The sequence below is a fragment of the Chiloscyllium plagiosum genome, unplaced genomic scaffold (genome assembly GCF_004010195.1).
Source record: "Chiloscyllium plagiosum isolate BGI_BamShark_2017 unplaced genomic scaffold, ASM401019v2 scaf_10637, whole genome shotgun sequence".
Classification (NCBI taxonomy): domain Eukaryota; kingdom Metazoa; phylum Chordata; class Chondrichthyes; order Orectolobiformes; family Hemiscylliidae; genus Chiloscyllium; species Chiloscyllium plagiosum.
In genome coordinates this window covers 1-18,257 of record NW_025211817.1, presented here as the reverse complement: position 1 = coordinate 18,257, position 18,257 = coordinate 1, and the positions used below count along the sequence as shown (strand labels likewise).

The 18,257-nt window shown below is 41.3% G+C and overlaps 1 protein-coding gene across 3 annotated transcripts in view; it reads left to right on the top strand.

Moving 5' to 3' along the window:
• The window catches only part of LOC122547132 (epsin-2-like), a 24,283-nt gene extending 6,035 nt beyond the window's left edge, over nt 1–18,248 (top strand). For 2 of the 3 annotated variants that reach the window (XM_043685707.1, XM_043685708.1), the window contains exons 2-8: nt 4,273–4,856; nt 8,554–8,790; nt 9,359–9,471; nt 12,026–12,091; nt 15,457–15,558; nt 16,187–16,340; nt 18,033–18,247. In XM_043685707.1, coding sequence (XP_043541642.1) covers nt 4,499–4,856; nt 8,554–8,790; nt 9,359–9,471; nt 12,026–12,091; nt 15,457–15,558; nt 16,187–16,340; nt 18,033–18,193 — 1,191 coding nt within the window. In that variant the 5' untranslated portion in view covers nt 4,273–4,498 and the 3' untranslated portion in view covers nt 18,194–18,247. Of the gene's footprint in view, nt 1–4,272; nt 4,857–8,553; nt 8,791–9,358; nt 9,472–12,025; nt 12,092–15,456; nt 15,559–16,186; nt 16,341–18,032 lie in introns of all 3 variants that reach the window. The other variant, XM_043685709.1, reaches the window with a different exon arrangement.
• Nucleotides 18,249–18,257: the final 9 nt, after the last annotated feature.

Below are 18,257 nucleotides of genomic sequence, written 5' to 3'. Positions count from 1 at the left end.
CCTTGTCTCAGCCGCATCCCTCCAGCCTGGCACCGCCTTCCTGACCTGCAGTCTTTTTCTTGACCTCTCCGCCTCCACCCTGCTCCGACCTATCACCCTCACCTTGACCTCTTTCCACCTATCACATTTCCAACGCCCCTCCTCCAAGTCCCTCCTCCCTACCTTTTATCTTCTCCTGCTGAACACTCTCTGCTCATTCCTGAAGAAGGGCATGTGCCCGAAACGTCGAATCTTCTGTTCCCTAGATGCTGCCTGACCTGCTGTGCTGTTCCAGCAATAAAGTTTCAGCAAAGAATTAAAAGGTGCTTGGTGAAATCTACAGACTACTACGAGTGGAAGGAATGTAGAGGAGAAATTCTCCAGAGAAATGTCAATATTATAGTGCATTCGTAATGAGGGACTTAAATTACCCAAATATTGACCGGGATACTGGTAGTATGGAGGGTAGGTGCTCCTAGATTATGTTCGAGTGTTTCCTACAGCAGAGTGTGTTCAGCCCAGTGAGGGGGGATGCAGTTTTGCATCTGGTCCTTGGAAATGAGGTGGATCGAGTGTCAGTGGGGGAACAATTAGGAGACCGCAATCATTGTATCATAAGATTCAGGATGTTTTTAATAAATGACATGCAACCGTGTAGAGTGAGAAAACGGAGAACCGACTTCATTGGGGCAAGAGCAAAGCTGGGCAGGTTTGACTCAAACAAAAAGTTGGTAGGAAACTGAACAATGGGCCACCTTCAAAGAGCAAATGGTTTGAGTACAGTCAAGGTATATTCCTTCAAATGGGAAAGGTAGGACAAACAAATCTAGAATGCCCTGGATAACACAGGAAGTAGAAATTAACATTAGAAAGAAAAGGCGTGCTTACGGCAGGTGTAACATAGAAAATACAGTTGAGAACAGAGGAATACTGAAAATTTGTACGGGAGATGAAAAAGCCAATAAAATAAATCACGAGGAATTATCAGGCTAGCAGTGGGATGGAGCACTTTAGCTACAAAGGAACTTGATAAGTGTGAGTTGTTTTTGAAGCAGAGAAGGTTGTGGGAGGAGAAAGTGAGGTCTGCAGATGCTGGAGATCAAAGTTGAAACTTTATTGCTGGAACAGCACAGCAGGTCAGGCAGCATCCAGGGAACAGGAGATTCGACATTTCGGGCACAGGCCCTTCTTCAGGAATGGGAGGACAAGCTGAGGTGTATTAGATTGAGGGACACAAGTAGCATAGAAAGCAGCTGAATTGTCAATAATGAGGGGATACACTTTTTAAGACAAAAGGCAAGTGGTTTAGAGGAGACTTAAAGAAAATATTTTTCATCCAGGAGGTGTCTGGGATCTGGAATGCACTGCTGGCCTGGGATGGTAGCTGAGATGAGTCACCTCACAACCGTTAGGAAGTCCTTGGATGAACATTTGAAGCCTCATAACATTTGAGGCTGTGGATGTAGTGCTGAAAAGTATGGCTGGTATGTCTTTGGTCAATTGAGCCTGTACCACTAAAGGGCCTCTTCTATACTGTTTAGTTCTAAAACTAGCAACTAACATAAAGGGGAATCCCAAAGGCTTCTATAGGCATGTAAAAAGTGGTTAAAGGAGGAACCGGGCTAATTAGAGACCAAAAAGGGGATTTACGCATGGAAGCAGGGAGCATGGCAAAAGTGTTGAATGAATATTTTACATTTTGCCTTTAGAAATGCTGGATGCTGTCCAGGCCATGGTGATGGAGGAGTAAACACTGTCACAAAATTAATAAGGAAGACATCTGTGATAGAGTGTTGGTACTTAAAGTTGACAAAGCACCAGGACTGGACAAGATCATCCAAAAATTTTAAAGGAAGTGGGGCAGAAATTCCTGGATTCAGAAAGTGTTAGGCTGGAACGTCATAACTTTATGGCCTTATTCAAGAAAGGTTGTAATAATAATCCCAGCCATTATAGAATCAATTTAACTTTGGTGGGAAAGTTCTAGAAACAATTATTTGGGATAGAGTTTATAGTCGTGTGGATTAGGAAGAGTCAGCATGGATTTTTAAAGGGGAAGTTGCATTTAACTAACTTGCTGGTGATTTTTAGATTAAGATATGTGGATTTCCAGAAGGTGATTGATACATGCTACATGACAGATTTATGAGGAAAGTCTTTTAGGTCATGGCTTTAAATAAAAAGGACTGTAGCAACATGTAAACAGAGTTCATGATAGGAAACCGAGAGTAATGGTCAATGTTTTTTTTGGGCGAGAGAAAGATGTGTAGTGGAGTTCCCCAGGGATTGATATTGGGACCCTTCCTTTTCCTGACATATATTTACAGTCTAGATCTTTGGTGTGCAGGGGACAATTTCAAAGTTTGAAGATGAAGTAAAATATGGAAAATGCAGAGTGGAACTCCAAAAGAAGGTTGACAAGTTGTATGGATAGGTAGCAGTTAGGATTCGTTGCAAAGGAGTGTGAGGTAATGCACTTTGATTTTAAAAAAAAATTGAAAGATAATATAAAATAAGGGGTGTAGGAGCAGAGGGTGTACAATGTACACAGATTGTTGAAGGTGGCCGGACAAGTGGAGAGCGCTATTAATAACTCATATAAAGTGGTTAATAAAGTGTCCTCAGCTTTATTAATAGGGGCATGAGAGGACAAAAAGCAAGGAGGTGATGTTGAACTTGTGCAAGACAATTGATGGACCTCAGCTGGAGGATTGTGTATGGTTTTGGGTACCATATTGTAGGAAAGAAGTAAAGGCATTGGGGAGTGTGCAGAAGTGATTTACAAGAATGGCCGCTGATATGAGAAACTGCAGTTATGGGAGTAGATTGAAGAAGCTGAACAGTTCTCCCTGGAGAGAAGGCTGAAAGAAAATTTGATTGAGGTTTTCAAAACCATAAGCATGTAGGATGGATTTAGACAGGATGAAGCTGTTCCTACTTCTAAGAGGAACAAGGGATATAGAATTAAAGTACTGTGCAAAAGAAGTGATGGTGATGTGAGGAAAAATTGTTTTTACTCAGTTAGCAATTTGCATATGAAATGCACTGCCTTGAAATGTGGTGGAGATTAGTTCATACGAGACATTGGATGTTTATTTAGGTAGAAATAGCGTGCAACAGTATGGAGAAAAAGCAGGAGGCTTGGTTCTAGATAATGATGATCATTTAAAGAACAGGTGCAAGATGAATGGGCTGAATGGCTGCCTCATGTACTAACGTTTATGATCCTGTGGAGTCAACTATGGATAGAATAAATTTGCTTAGTGCAGGCAAAATCATGGTCTTCAAATTAAAGCCATGTACCAACAGGTAATTCACAGCACACCTCCAGGCACCTACGAATGGCCTATAAAGGCTAACCCATTCAGTAACACCCACATCCTACGAATGAATCAAATACATCATGGATAAAGGTAATAGCATAAAATGTTTTTTATTTGTTCATTTTTAATTCATCCTTGTTTTGAATATTAATGATTTTCAATAACTTGAGGATAAATAATGATGAGAAATTCAGAAAACATTGAACAATTGAGAAGCTGCTGATCTAATTGTATAATCGCAGGTTTATATTTTGCTAACAAGCAGTGGCTGTTATACGTGACATTGTATACTTCAGCCAGTAGTACTAAACCCTATAATTTTTATCTTTTAAGTATTAACACTAATTTTAGAATTTACTGAAATGTTTGCTCTTTTATTTAGTGAAATTTAGGTGAAGGGTCAAGGCTGATCGTGTGGGATGTAAGTAAGGTAGAATGAGATGGGCAAAGGGTCAAGGCTGATTGTGTTGGAAATAACTGAGGAAGGATGAGGGCGAAATTAATCAGTGTTTTAAGTAGTGCTGAAGGTTTAAAATGTATGTAGAGTTTGGGAGGAGTGGAATGTTGGAGATGGGGAATTACGTAGTTGTAATGTCCTGGGAGGCTCAAAGTCACTGTAAATATCATCGTCTAGTAAGATGCAACAGACGTACCCGAGACCAAATGGGGACTGGGGAACAGGTAATTTTTTTTTTAATATCAGGAGGTAATTGAGTGAGAAATGGATGTATGTATGTTGGGAACAACTACTGGGTGAAAGGTTTGAAGCTGTGTCTGGAAATAAAACCCTAACCAGGAAAGTATATGCCTGGAATCTGTCAAACCAACTTTTTAACCTATGGTGTTTAACATTGACGTTTTTAACAAAACAGTGAGCATAGAGGGAAGTCAAATGGGGCTTTTGGGAAAATTGAATGGAGTGTTCACAGGAATATGAAATATTGATCAAGCTTCTGTTTTCCTTTTCCAGGTTGCGAATATGTGACAATAGGTGGAACTGTTAGCAGAGTGAAGTGTCCAAATAAACATCACTAGGACAACATGTAGTTCAGTCCAAGCTAAGGAATAAGAGCACCTTTCTGCACGGAAATTGGTAATGGTGTTAATGCTTTACTGCTGAAAGGCACCTGTGGGTTGTGACGGCTGAGCAGTGGTGGGGGAAGAAGTGTAGATAAGGAAAGTATAAAACAGTCACCATGACATCCTCATCTCTTAGAAGACAGATGAAAAACATTGTAAACAATTACTCAGAAGCAGAGATAAAAGTCCGAGAGGCCACATCGAATGATCCTTGGGGTCCCTCGAGTTCACTGATGGCAGAAATCTCTGACCTGACATACAATGTGGTGGCTTTCTCCGAGATTATGAGCATGATTTGGAAACGCCTCAATGATCACGGAAAGAACTGGCGGCACGTGTACAAGGCACTCATGTTGATGGACTATTTGATCAAGACGGGCTCTGAACGAGTGGCACAACAGTGCAAAGAAAATGTCTTTGCCATTCAGACACTGAAGGACTTCCAGTACATCGATCGAGATGGAAGGGACCAGGGTAATCAAATAGCTGCTACTTATAATTTTATTTTTACTGTCAATTATGCAATGTCCTGTAAGGGTGGGATCATGCGACCAGTAATGCAATGCTCAGTTCCTGCTTTTGGCTGCCACCCTTTCTGGGCTAGAGTGAAAATAAATCTAGGTTTGTGCAAGTCTGTCAATTAGCTGCTGTTGGTGAATGTGCATGGCTGGATCAGCAAGGCAACCTCTTGGTTGTGACAATGTTCATGGTATTCTGGGTGACCAGATGACGACTTCTGCTGGTATGTACTCAGTTTTGGGGGAGATGGAAAATATTGAGCTGGAGAAAGAATAAAATAAGTTTTTATTTTTCCCTGCTACATGTGTCTGACTACACTTAGAGCTGCGTTCTTAAATTAAGTTCTATGTGTGGATAAACTTTTCAGTCTTAATGTTTGCTGCTCTATCATAAGTAGTTTTTGAAAGTTGATGCAGTTCAGAAGCTGTAACCCATCGAAGGGAAATCGATGGCCTAGGGGTGTTATCACCTAGTCTGTTAATCTGGAGACCCAGGTAATATTCTGGAGACCTGGTTCTGAATTCTCCCACAGCAGATGGTGGAATTTGAATTCAATAAAAATCTGGTTGATTGTCAGAAAAACCTCATCTGGTTCATTAATGTCATCTAGGGAAGGAAACTGTTACCCTTACCTGATCTAGCCTACATGTGATTCCAGACCCAAGGCAATGTGGTTGATTCTCACCTGCCCTCTGGACAACTGGGGAAGGACAATAAATGTTGGCCTCGTCAGTGATGCCCATAGCCTGTGAATTAATCTTTTTTTATTAATGGGGAACCCTCTGGACTTGAAAATGTTTCCTCTGTTAAAAGTTCCTTTTCAGGCTTGTGTTTAAAAATACTTTTAACAGGGACTTGTCTAACAAGACTAGTGCTTGGGAGTATTTTATTTCTTTTAGTAACAAAGATTGCAGGCTTATGATCTTTAAATAACACAAGCATTGTCAAAACTTTTTGGTGGCTTGAGGGAGGCCTGATTAATCTCACCAGAGTTGTGGTGGATGCTGTCAGTGATGGGGGTCAAACCAGTGACCACAGCTGTGTGAAGGGATGTATAAATGCTAAGTTGCTGTTGAGATAATTTATGAAATTTCTTTAAAAAAGAAAATCTAACCCTAACTTTCTTTAGTAGTTTAACACTTTCTTTAGTAGTGAAACATGGGGCAGCAACAGGAGTTTTAATTGACAGCTATATACAAGTTTCAGAATCACTCTAGATTGAACACAAGAGTTGGTAGGTTTAAGAAAAAAGGACCAGTATCAATTTTGTTTACCTTTACCATCCTGTAGTCACAAGATGCAACGACGATAACTTTATCAAACAATTGGAGTGGTCAGTCTCTTATCATTGAATCGAGAACAGAGCCAGATGTGAGGCAAGATAAAACACCCAACGGTGAAGAGCTTTGAGAACCATTTCAAACTTACTGCTGCACTCCACTCCCTACACACCTCCCAAACTGCTTGTTTTTGAAAGAAGTTGTTTGGTTTGCATCTGATGTCAACTACTTCCATCTCCTTGGGAATCATCCTTCTTACCTGACCCCAACAGGATTCTGTACTTTATTTCAAGTTGTTGAGGATGCTTAATCTATCCACTTAGTTTGAGATCTGTTAACTTTGCACAGGTGCAGATTAACTCAGGAACATTCTAATTTGACTTGCTCCATATTGCATTAAACAGTGCCTTTGCCCATTGCCAGTTTATTCCAAACTGCAACTTGGAGATGGTAGATTGATGGCTTGATCTTGATCTCTGCTATTCCTGGCAATAAGGGGAATGCTTTAGCGATGGATTCTACTTAATTATGCCTCTGACTCTAAAGGCCCTTGTTATGACTGTGCCAGGAACAATGACCTGATCATCAAGCCCCACTACAGTATCATTCACAACATTGAATCAACACATTTGTACTAATCACCAAAATGACCATTTGATTCCCTTTTTGTGCAAATAACCAAAATAAAAAAGGCTTTCACCAGGCTTTGTTAATGAACTCAAAGCAATCTGTTTATTATAATACCAATCTTATTAAAGCAAATGGCAAATACTGGTCTATAAGTAAATTATAGTCCAGAGTTAGAGCAAACTCCCCCAAGCGCGCACACATACAATCCAAAAGGACAACTGTTTCTGAAGATGGGATTCTTTTAATAGAAGGAAAAAAAATTTGTTTGTCAAGGGTCTAATATTCACCAAATTTCAGTCAGCAAAATTGTATTGCTCATACTGTAGGTAAAGACTAATGGAAGATTCAAATTGCAATCAAGGTATTTTGGAGTCCCAGCTTTTTTTAGATTAGATTCCCTATGGTGTGGAAACAGGCCCTTTGGCCCAACAAGTCCACACCGACCCTCTGAAGAGCAGCTCATCCAAACCCATTCCCCTACATTTACCCCTGATTAATACACTAACACTATGGGCAATTTAGCATGACCAATTGACCTAACCTATACATCTTTGGATTGTGGGAGGAAACCGGAGCACCTGGGGGAAACCCACACAGATATGGGGAGAATGTGCAAACTCCACGCAGGCAGTTGCCTGAGTTGAGGATTGAACCCGGGTCCCTGGCGCTGTGAGGCAGCAGTGCTAACCGCTGAGCCACCGTGTCGCCCCTCTTACAGGGTTTATAAACTGGTCCAAAATATTGATTTTTCAGAATCTTTATCAGATGACCAATATTTTTATAGTGTGACAGATTTACAGCTCCTGCAGTTTATTCCTTACTGATCACTTGCATTTCTGTTTTACAGACCCAAGTTTCAAAGCCAGATTTTTCCAGCAATTAAGGTCCATAAACCCCATCTTGTATCTTCCTCAAATCTTTGCCCTTCTTTTTGTCAAAGTCATTTGATTTTTCTGAAAGTGACAGGTAACCACCGTGCACATTCAGCTGTTGGCTTCATATCCAAGAAACCATGTGGTAAACTCTTCTCAATCCAAAAAAATGTCCAGTTCCATATCTTCTGGTTTTTCACACAGTACATAAATATAAATGTGTATTTCCCACACCATTCAAGCTTGTCTCTCCAGTATTTTAGCTAATCTGACGTAGCATCTAACACATTTTAAACTCCTGTAGTACCTTTGATTCCAAATACGAATGCAGCCTTTAGACCTCCTGAGAATTAAGATGGGTGGCAACGTACCACTGCTCTTGGTGGTGCTGACCTGGACACTTCATGAATACTGTGATCTTCCAGTTATGCTGTGGCATCTTTTACATGCACCCAAGCAGGATGATAAGATTCATGGACTAATGTTTGATCTAAAGGACATCTGCTCTGATATTGCAAAACTTTTGGCCTAGATTATTGGTAGAAGTGAGGTTGAATGTATAACCTTTAAATTTAGAGCTAAGTGCACCCAACTGACATTAACGCAGTGTGGTTAGATGGAACTGCTGGTCGTTGTTTAGATGTCTGGTCTATATGCACTTCCTGTACTGTGTCCCAACTGACAAGGAGCTTCTTTAAGTGTCTTGTGTAAACTGTCCTGAAGCAAATGGTTTGTTGCTTTGCATGTTGTAGGAACTAATGATTGGGTTCAGTTACACTGGTATGATCGTGTTTGTTTGATGTGGGAAGCTGCATTTATTTTTTTATAAATGCTGTTGTGACCGTTGCAGTTGATTTCTCTCCAAACCAGGTATCAATGTGCGGGAGAAATCAAAACAGCTGATCGCGTTACTTAAAGATGATGAGAGGCTTCGGGTTGAGCGGAGTCATGCGCTGAAGACAAAGGAGCGGATGTCAAGCGTGACAACTGCAGTAGGCAGCAATAACCAAATCATGTTTGGGCGAGGCTCCAGCCATCCAAATCTGTCCACCAGCCAATCAGATGAGTGTGGCAAAATAGGAGGATCGCCTGCTTCCTACCATGGCTGTAAGTGTTCACATTGTATGTGTTTGTAATTTCCATGGGTTAACCCTATAGCATTTGGTTTCATTTAGCAAAGTATTGCCAGTAAGAACTTTTAATCACTTCTGCAACTACATTGGTAGCGTTTCAACCATGTACATCTCCCACAATTCTTAATGTATTGTTATTTAACAAATATTTCCCGTCATTCAGTAACAAAGAAAACAAAAGACTCATGACAATCAAAAATATTCTGATTTTATTCTTTTATCAATAAACACGTAAAGTGGTTGCATAGCCTGTGGAGTTCAACTGTGAGCATTGCTATGTTGGCCGCAGGGTCAGGAAGATACCAGTGTACAGATTGGTTTACCCAAGTATGGAAAGATTTAATAATTGATCCGATCACACTATTAAACATGATAAAATAATTATGCGAAAAGTTACAACTGTGTTCTATTAAATTGGAAAGTAATATGGAGTTTGATGAGAAACTTGGTAATATGCCTGATAGTGTGACGTAACATAATTGGAGAGACTAATCTGTCCTTGAAGTGATGCCCTTATTTGTTATGTTTCTCTATGTCCACAGCAACTTCACCAAAGATCTCCTCCGAGTTGGAACAAACACGACCCCAAACCAGTGGTGAGGAGGAACTGCAGCTTCAGTTGGCACTGGCCATGAGTCGGGAAGAGGCTGAACAGGTACCCAGGTGTTGCTTGGGTTGGGAAAATAGACAGGAATCCAGGTCAATCTAGGTTTCAAGGTGGTGTTTTGGTAATGTCTATAGGCTAGAACTCCAGGCCAATATTCTGGGGATCGAGGTTTGAATCCCATCATGGCAGGTGGTGAAATTTGAATTTAATAAAAATCTCTTCTAATACCAATCATATTATCTCTGACGATTTTCATAAAAACCATCTGGTTCATTAATGTTCCTTGGATTTTATTCAGAGAGGAAATGTGTCAGCCTTATCTCGTCTGGCCTGCATGTCACTCCTGATAGGGGTGGTCAATAAATGTCAACTTAGTTGAAGATGCCTACATCCTATGAACAAATTTTAAAAAGTTTTATTCTCAATTCATCGATACTGTCGTAAGGTAAACGAAACGAGGGGTAGGAAACTAATGTGGGTTTGTGAAGTGACCTTTAAAGGATTTCTTATTTTAAAAAAGCTTTTTCTGTTTTAGGTACCCTGATTAAATACTTGCTGTATACTGAGTTGTGTCAGCATAATTGAATTTGTATTTTCATAAGCTACATTCAGGGACAACTTGGATATGGAAGAGAAAGTGCACAGACATCTCCAGCTGCACAAATGATTCCACAAATATCTTTAGCTCTGTTCCCTCACCCGAGTATTCCTTTGTACTGGTGAGAGAAACTGTAGTGAGTGCGAGTGTACCAATGCTACTGAACAGTGGGCACCCAGATGGCACACAGTGAGACCAGTCCTGTCCTGGACCTCCATTCATTTGTTTCCAACAAAGGCTGTGGGAGATTCAACCTGAAATCACTGAGGCAGATTTTTGGTCCCAGGAAACTTAGCTGACTAGACCAGCAGCAACATGTGGCACTAGCCTGGTTTTGTATGGCTCTGTTGTAATTTTTATTTCAAGCTTCCAGTTTTCTTTTCCATTTTCTTTCTGTTACTAAGGGGTTATAATTTGTCTTAAAACTTGCTTCCATCAATGTTTGACTCATTTTTGTCCCTCCTGAGCTTTGAAGTTTGACCTCCGAGATGGAAGAGCCTGAAGAAACTTGTTTAGTGTGGCTGGGCAGGGAAAAGTGGGTGGCCCTAGGGACCAGGAACCATGCTGAGGTTAGAGTAACATCTTGGCACTTCCCTTGTAGAAATTAATCTTCCAGTCCCTCCCAGGGAGAGAAATATTTTTTTTAAAAATCCAACCAGTCCATAAGCATCTGAAGGATAGGAGGCAGGTTAGCTCTTGGGGTTATTGAACAATTTTATTCTATATTAGACTCTGACCAGCTGCTTAATTCTAATTCTTCTGTTTTCATTTGATGTTATATCTACTTTCCATATTGATCCTTCCACACTAGGTAGAATTGCGATGTTTCACCATCTCATTAATTTGAAGATTAAAAATAAAATTGTTTGTTAAGGTCTTAACTGTATATGATGAATGAAATGCTGAAGCCATTCATTTTGGTGTTTCATGTTGTAATGCACTCTATTAACTTATGTGGTTGGTTTGATATTGGACACGTGAAGTTCTTTGGGTAGAGGGGATGGGGAAATACGTATTTCTGAAATGAGGAATTTGTTTAATTCAGATAAATGCGAGGTGCTACATTTTGGGAAAGCAAATCTTAGCAGGACTTATACACTTAATGGTAAGCTCCTAGAGAGTGTTGCTGAACAAAGAGACCTTGGAGTGCAAGTTCATAGCTCCTTGAAAGTGGAGTCGCAGGGAGATAGGATAGTGACGAAGGCGTTTGGTATGTTTTCCTTGGCCAGAGTACTGAGTACAGGAGTTGGGAGGTCATGTTGCTGCTGTACAGGACATTGGTGAGGCCACTGTTGGAATATTGCGTGCAATTCTGGTCCCCTTCCTATCGGAAAGATGTTGTGAAACTTGAATGGGTTCAGAAAAGATTTACAAGGATGTTGCCAGGGTTGGAGGATTTGAGCTATGGGGAGAGACTGAACAGGCTGGGGCTGTTTTTCCTGGAGCGGCGGAGGTTGAGGGGTGACGTTTTGAGGTTTACGAAATCATGAGGGACATGGATAGGGTAAATAGGCAAAGTCTTTTCCCTGGTGTGGGGGAGTCCAGAACTCGAGGACATAGGTTTAGGGTGAGAGGAGAAAGATATAAAAGGGATTTGAGGGGCAACATTTTCATGCAGAGGTAGTACGTGTATGGAATGAGCTGCCAGAGGATGGTGGAGGCTGGTACAATTGCAACATTTAAAACGCATCTGGATGAGTGTATGAATAGGAAGGGTTTGGAGGATATGGGCCGGGTGCTGGCAGGTGAGACAAGATTTGGTTGGGATATCTGGTTGGCATTGACTGGTTGGACTGAAGGGTCCGTTTCAGTGCTGTACATCTCTATGACTCTATGTTTGATACTGTCTCCTGTGAGACTGATTCTTAATGTCCCACTATGTAATGTTACTCACATTAAGCAATAGGCTCTCCCCTGAGATCGCAATGATCCAATAGAGGACTTTGTGCAGGTTTGTAAAGTTGTCTGTCACATTCTTCATGTTTTCTTCTTTGTCTTTTATAGATCTTCAAAAGTGCCACCACAGCTGGCAGCCAACAAAGGAACACTGTGCTGACCCTGAGTGCACAGGTAGGACCATTCAGTACTGATACATAAAGCAAAAGCAGAGCAGAATGTTTAAGTTTAAAGAGTACATTAATCTGTCACTCATGCAGGCGTTGCACTTTGCTGTAGGTGCAGACTGATCTTAAATGCTGGGTTTTTTTTTCTTAAATGCCTCAGATGTAACTAACGCTCACCGGCATAGTTCAATCTGCGGATTTCCTGCACCAAATAACCATTAACCACAGCTTGCAGTCACTCCAGTTTAGGTATAGTACTTCATGGCCTTTAAGGAGAGAAGTGCTCTTACATGCATTTGTACCTCAGGCAGATGATAACGTGTTCCAAGATCTTATATATTGTACAAATGGGCAATGTCATGGGTGATCCACTGTCATTTCGTGTTACTGTGATGTAAAGGCAGTCTCCCATTTCTGATCCATAGTCTGCTTATGCTGTACGTAAAATGAGACATTCTGTGATATTTGCTCAACCAAGGATAAGTTATATCATGAACCTTTTCATTTTGTGTTTGATTTTACTGATTCGAATTGAGAGCTGAAGTTGGGCAGTGGAGTTTTCCCCTTTAGCAAAACATACTCACCTGTCCACTGCAGAGCAGAGCTCCCTGTGCTCAATAGCTTGTCTTGGCCTCAACTAAAAAGCATCTGCTTCTTTCCTTACCCATCCTTCTATTAAAAGGCAATTTTTTCTTTTGTTGAGCACATGAAAATTCTGGTTATGATTTTGATTTGAATACTTATTGCCAGCATACGGGGATCCCACCTTGGTGGGATATAATTTTCATGAGATAATTATTATTCCATATAACAGATTTTGCTTGCAGGTTAAATTGAAACAGATGCCATTGAAAACAAAATGTTAAATTAAAATGAAACTGGTGTCTCTTTCTGTTTAATTCAACCCTCTTTCTTCCTGTCCCCCCCCCCCCCCCCCCCCCCCCACCATCATATCAAACCCACTAACCGCGCCGCCACAATGTACGTGACCTAAATTGAACAGTCACACATCTGTGTGTTGATTTGGAGAAGGCTTTGAGAAGATATTACCTTTTCAGTGTCACCACGTTCTTACTGCAATTTGAGCTTTATCCTCTGTCTTTCGTTTTTGTTCAGGCATTTCTGTATGTTGTACCTCCTTATGAAACAAAATCTGCAAACTTCTTCTAGACTATGAGATGATCAAGTGTAGTATTCCACTCTGCCTAGTGATAAGCTTTTAATTGAGGAATACATGGGATCCTTACCGTTATTTCTCTCCACAGATGAACAGATAAAAACAAACAGGTTAAAATTACCAGTATAAAACAAAACTGGAGATCTGAAACAACAAACAGAAATTACTGGAGAAACTCAGCAGGTCTGGTGACAACTGTGAGAAGAAAGCAGAGTTAATGTTTTGAGTCTGCTTTCTTCCCACAGATCGTATCAGACTTGCTGAGTTTCTCCAGCAATTTGTTTTTGTTTAGCTAAAATTTACTAGGCCAGATTTAAACATAGAATTTTATTGTCCAGAGAAGGCCATTTGGCCAGTTATGTCTGTACCAGCTCCTGAAAGAGCTATTCCCAGTCTCCAGCCCCATCATTGGAGCACTCTATATTCATCACTTTCAAATATATATCCAGCTCTCTTTTGAAACCTTACATGGAATTTGTCTCCACCACTCTCCTAGGCAGTGCATTCCAAATCCTAACAACTCTTTATACACAGATGGAATATTGTACAGAAACAAATAATCCACAACAGACTAATTTATTATAATAAATAACTGTGTGCGAGTTAGTGAGATGTCCTACATGAATCAGTTGCAACAAAGAACTGAAAACTCACTGCCCCTCTTTCCCTATCTCTTGCTTCTCCCGACCAACTTAGAAAACAACAATGAATGGATTGTTTCCATATAAATTTAGAGGATGGGTATACTTTTGTGGAAATAGATTTTCTCAACATTTTGGTTAAGGTTTAGCACACGGAGTTTGGCCGCTGTTTGGCTTTTTATTTCTGCTTCTTGCTTCGGGAATTGAATCAGTTGAGGAGAAAGTGAGGTCTGCAGATGCTGGAGATCAGAGCTGAAAATGTGTTGCTGGAACAGCGCAGCAGGTCAGGCAGCATCCAGGGAACAAGAGAATCGACGTTTCGGGCATAAGCCCTTCTTCAGGAATGAATCAGTTAGTCAATGGCTGCACTAATCGTCGCCACTAGGTGTCACGAGCACAATTCGTGAGAAGTTGTAGCAGTAGCTTTGTGGTAGACAGTTGATCTGAGGTTGTATAAAGAAGCATTTTTTTTTGTCTTGGTTACCTGCTGTTTAACACTGTTAAGATACATTTAACCAGTACCTCGCCTTTATGTCACATGAAAGTGCAATTCAGAAACTGTGTGTGGGCTGGGGCACATCAAAATTTGTTTTGCACTTTTGTGTTACCTCCAGTTTCCACCCTGAAGTATTTGCATCTTATCCTTAAGATCTGTATTCCCAAATGACCATGTGTAACTTCAAATTAAAGGGCATGATTTAGGTTTAGAAAGACTGCAATATGCTTTCAAATATAATCTCAAGTGACTAAAGCACTGTACCAGGCTGCAGTTCTGAACTGTTCTGTTACACAGACATTGACCATTTGTCATCTTTTCGTTCGTTCGTTCGTTCGTTCGTTCGCATTTATTGCCCATCCCTAATTGCCCAGAGGGCAGTTATGAGTCATGCACATTACTATGGTTCTGGAGTCACATGTAGGGCAGACCAGGCAAGGACTGCAGTTTCCTTCCCTAAAGGACATTATCGAACCAGATGGGTTTTCCTGGCAATCAACAGTGGATTCATGGTCATCATTAGACTTTTAATTCCAGATTTTCTTTCTTTTGTTTTGTTATTGAATTCAAATTCCACTATCTGCTGTGGTGGGATTCAAACCCGGGTCCCCAGAACATTATCTGGTTCTTTTTATAATACCATTAGGCCATTGCCCTCTCTGAAGATCAGCCATTGAAACATGGACCATTTGGCCCTTCAAGTCTGCTTCACCATTCAGTAGGATCATGGCTGATCTGGTGGTGGTCTCACCTTCACTGCCTTGGTGGCTAACCGAGTGATGATGGTAGTAGAGTCTGACCCTTTACTGACCAAATGCTCTGCATTTCCTTATTTTCCAGTAAGTGTATTCGGGTATCCATTCAGAGTCTGATCCCTGAGTAATTTCTTTATCTTTTCCCATCCCTAGCCCGTAGTAGCTTGTAGTTTGAGGCAAACAGCTTGGTCAAACACCCAGGGAACAAACTTGGGTCTTTTTCTGGTGGTCTGTATGTTGTGATACCATGCTGGAGTTTTGGTTGGGTAAATGTAACTCTTAGATTTGGATTGGATTGTGCAGGATGAACAGCATCGCCGTGGTGATGACCTGCGTTTACAGCTGGCGTTAGAAGAGAGCCGACAGAAACTGCAAATGCCAGGCATGGCTCCCCACAAAACCGAGGTATGGCCAGTGTCCCCCTAGGGTGTGAATATTCCTTTAATAATTAGTTCCATCTATCCATCACTACCTTATGGCTGGTCCAGGTGGCTGGGAACACATTGGATTAATATCATTACTATGGTCTGCAGTTAGTCATGTATCAAAATACTTTTTGATTGATAGCCCTAGCAATTCTAGTTTGTGACCTTCCAAAAGCTGTGATGTGGTAACGTGGCCAATTAAATGTAGTTTTGACATTTAATATGGATATGAAAAGAAGTCCCTTTCCTTTTAACTATACTGTGAGATTATTAACACGTCCAGAATAAGTAAACAGCTCCACACTGCCAGGTGTCCTCCCTCAGCACTGCCCCTGACTGTCACAGGGGGGTGTATCAGGAAGTTCTGAAATGAGTCTTAGATCCTTATTGGGCCCAAGGCAAACATCACCAACTAGAAGATGTTAGTGCACCATCACTGGTTTCTGTTAGACTTCTGTGTGGCTACAGAGATATGATCGTGAGGAGAGGCAGGGAAAAACCTACAAAACATTTAAGTATCACCCAGATAACTTGGTGAACATCATCACCGTGGTAATGACCTGCATTTATAGTTTCCATTGAAATGTTATGGTGTTTTCTTTTAACAGACTGCTTTACTGGACCTGACAGACTCCACACCATCTCCCCTGACCCAGAAATCTGATCCCTGGGGAGCACCACTGCCATCAACATCCACTACCAAGCCTGACCCATGGGCAGCTGTGTGCCGGCCAGTGTCCAATGACCCCTGGAAGCAGATGGGTAAGATTCTCAGGGTGTTCTGGCTGTCGCCTATTTGCTTTTGTGTGTTGATAGCTGTACCACATTACCAACTAACCAATAACTGGACAACCTTGATGGCTTAGTTAGGAATTGAAATAACTCATGACCCTTCATAAGCATTTGATGCTGAGCCAACTGATCTCAGGTGAAGGGCCAGCTAAGAGAATGTTACAGTAGGTTTGAGTGGCACTTAGCTGTGTGAGGAGAGAATCAGCCCAGCTTCAGTTTGGTTGTATTTGGCACTGTTAACTACCTATCCTTACTAGAATGTGAATTGGGGGACTTCAGGCAAGGCATCGGAGAGAGACTGGGAATGTAATATGGCATGACAATGTTTTCAAAAGAACAGGTAATTAGGTTCAACTTAATTTTAGAACACTTCAGAAATGGCAACACTGATATTCAGTGTCCTTACTCGTTAGCCTGTCTATCTGAAACTTTAGACTCTCAGATGTTCTACTCCTAACTGCTTAATAACTTCATTTGTGGATTGGAGGCTCTGGTAGTGGTGTACAGAAGACTGTCTTCAAGTGACTTGACATATTTTGACACTGTTTGTCTTGACTGTGTTTAAATGCTGCAGTTAAGATCAGTGCAGCTTGGGGAATGATGCTTGCTGAACAGCCATTGCTTTGAATCAGAGGAAATGTCCTGCTGAACTAGATGAAGCAGATTAAAGTTTTAACACTTTGCTGAAACCAGTCACCACCTACTCGGGTACTTGAGAGCTGAGAGTCTTGGCCATGCGGCAAACTGCTGGTAAACAAACACCAATAGCATGATCCCTCTGGATTCCCGTGACACTCCAGATTGTATCAGGAGCACTGTCAGTCTTTCGACGATAGACTGACTGAATATGCATCTCGTTATTTACAAGCTGTAAAAGCCTTTGTGTGTGTGTGTGTGTGTGTGTGTGTACTCCCAAATTCTGCTGTTTTAGAATCCAAAGAGTTTAATGAATACATCTTACTGAAACTAAGCCCTGTATTATGGATTGTATTGTGGAATCCTTTAATCTACTCTAATCTCTACAGTAGGCTGATAGGACTCTAAAGGCTCACTCAGCAATGCAGTATTCCCTCTATGCTGAGCTGTACTGTCAGCCCATGTCCCCTGTTTGACACCAGTTGCTATACTGAGGGAGTGGTGCCTTATTGCTTGTAGCAATCTGCCTGTTGTGATGGTGAAGGTGCATGTTTTAAGACCCAGTGGCAGTATTTTTACAGTTCAAATTCTCCCAGTGTCCTTATCAAACAGTCAATACAAAGGAAAAATGAGCTGACTGAATCATTTTTTTGTTTGTAGAAGTGATGGGCAAACTGATTTCTGCCTTGCAGTCTCTTGCTGTATGTGAATTGCATGCAGGTTTGAGACGGGAGACCTTGAGAGGGTATATTGATGTTTTTGATCATCTCTGGGACCCATGGTACATGCAGAATTTGTCTGTTTCACTCTGGTTTATTTACAGTGACAGCAGGTGCCTGGTTAATGACTGAAAATGTCTCACTGATCATTTACTCTGTGTCTTCATGGCTCTGCACAATCATCTTCCATTCTGATGTAACTTGCCCCAACAATGTCCTAACAGTGGTCCTTGATGGTTGTTGCTTGAATTGAGCCTTTTTTTTTGTTTTCGGGGCCAGTACAATGAAGAGCTCATCCCTCTTCCAGCAGGTTCCCGACTGGCTGCCGCGACTTCTGATCCATGGGGATCCTCTGGCCGTCGTTTGTCAGGAGAGCAGCAGTCAAGAAGCACAGATCCCTGGGGTTCAGCTGCAGCAGCACCTGACAGAGATCCCTGGGCACCTACTTCTCCCCCAGGTAAGATGTGACCAAGACATGTAGAGGACATTAGTGAGAAGGATCCTTCATCTGATCACTTTTAATTTTAAAATA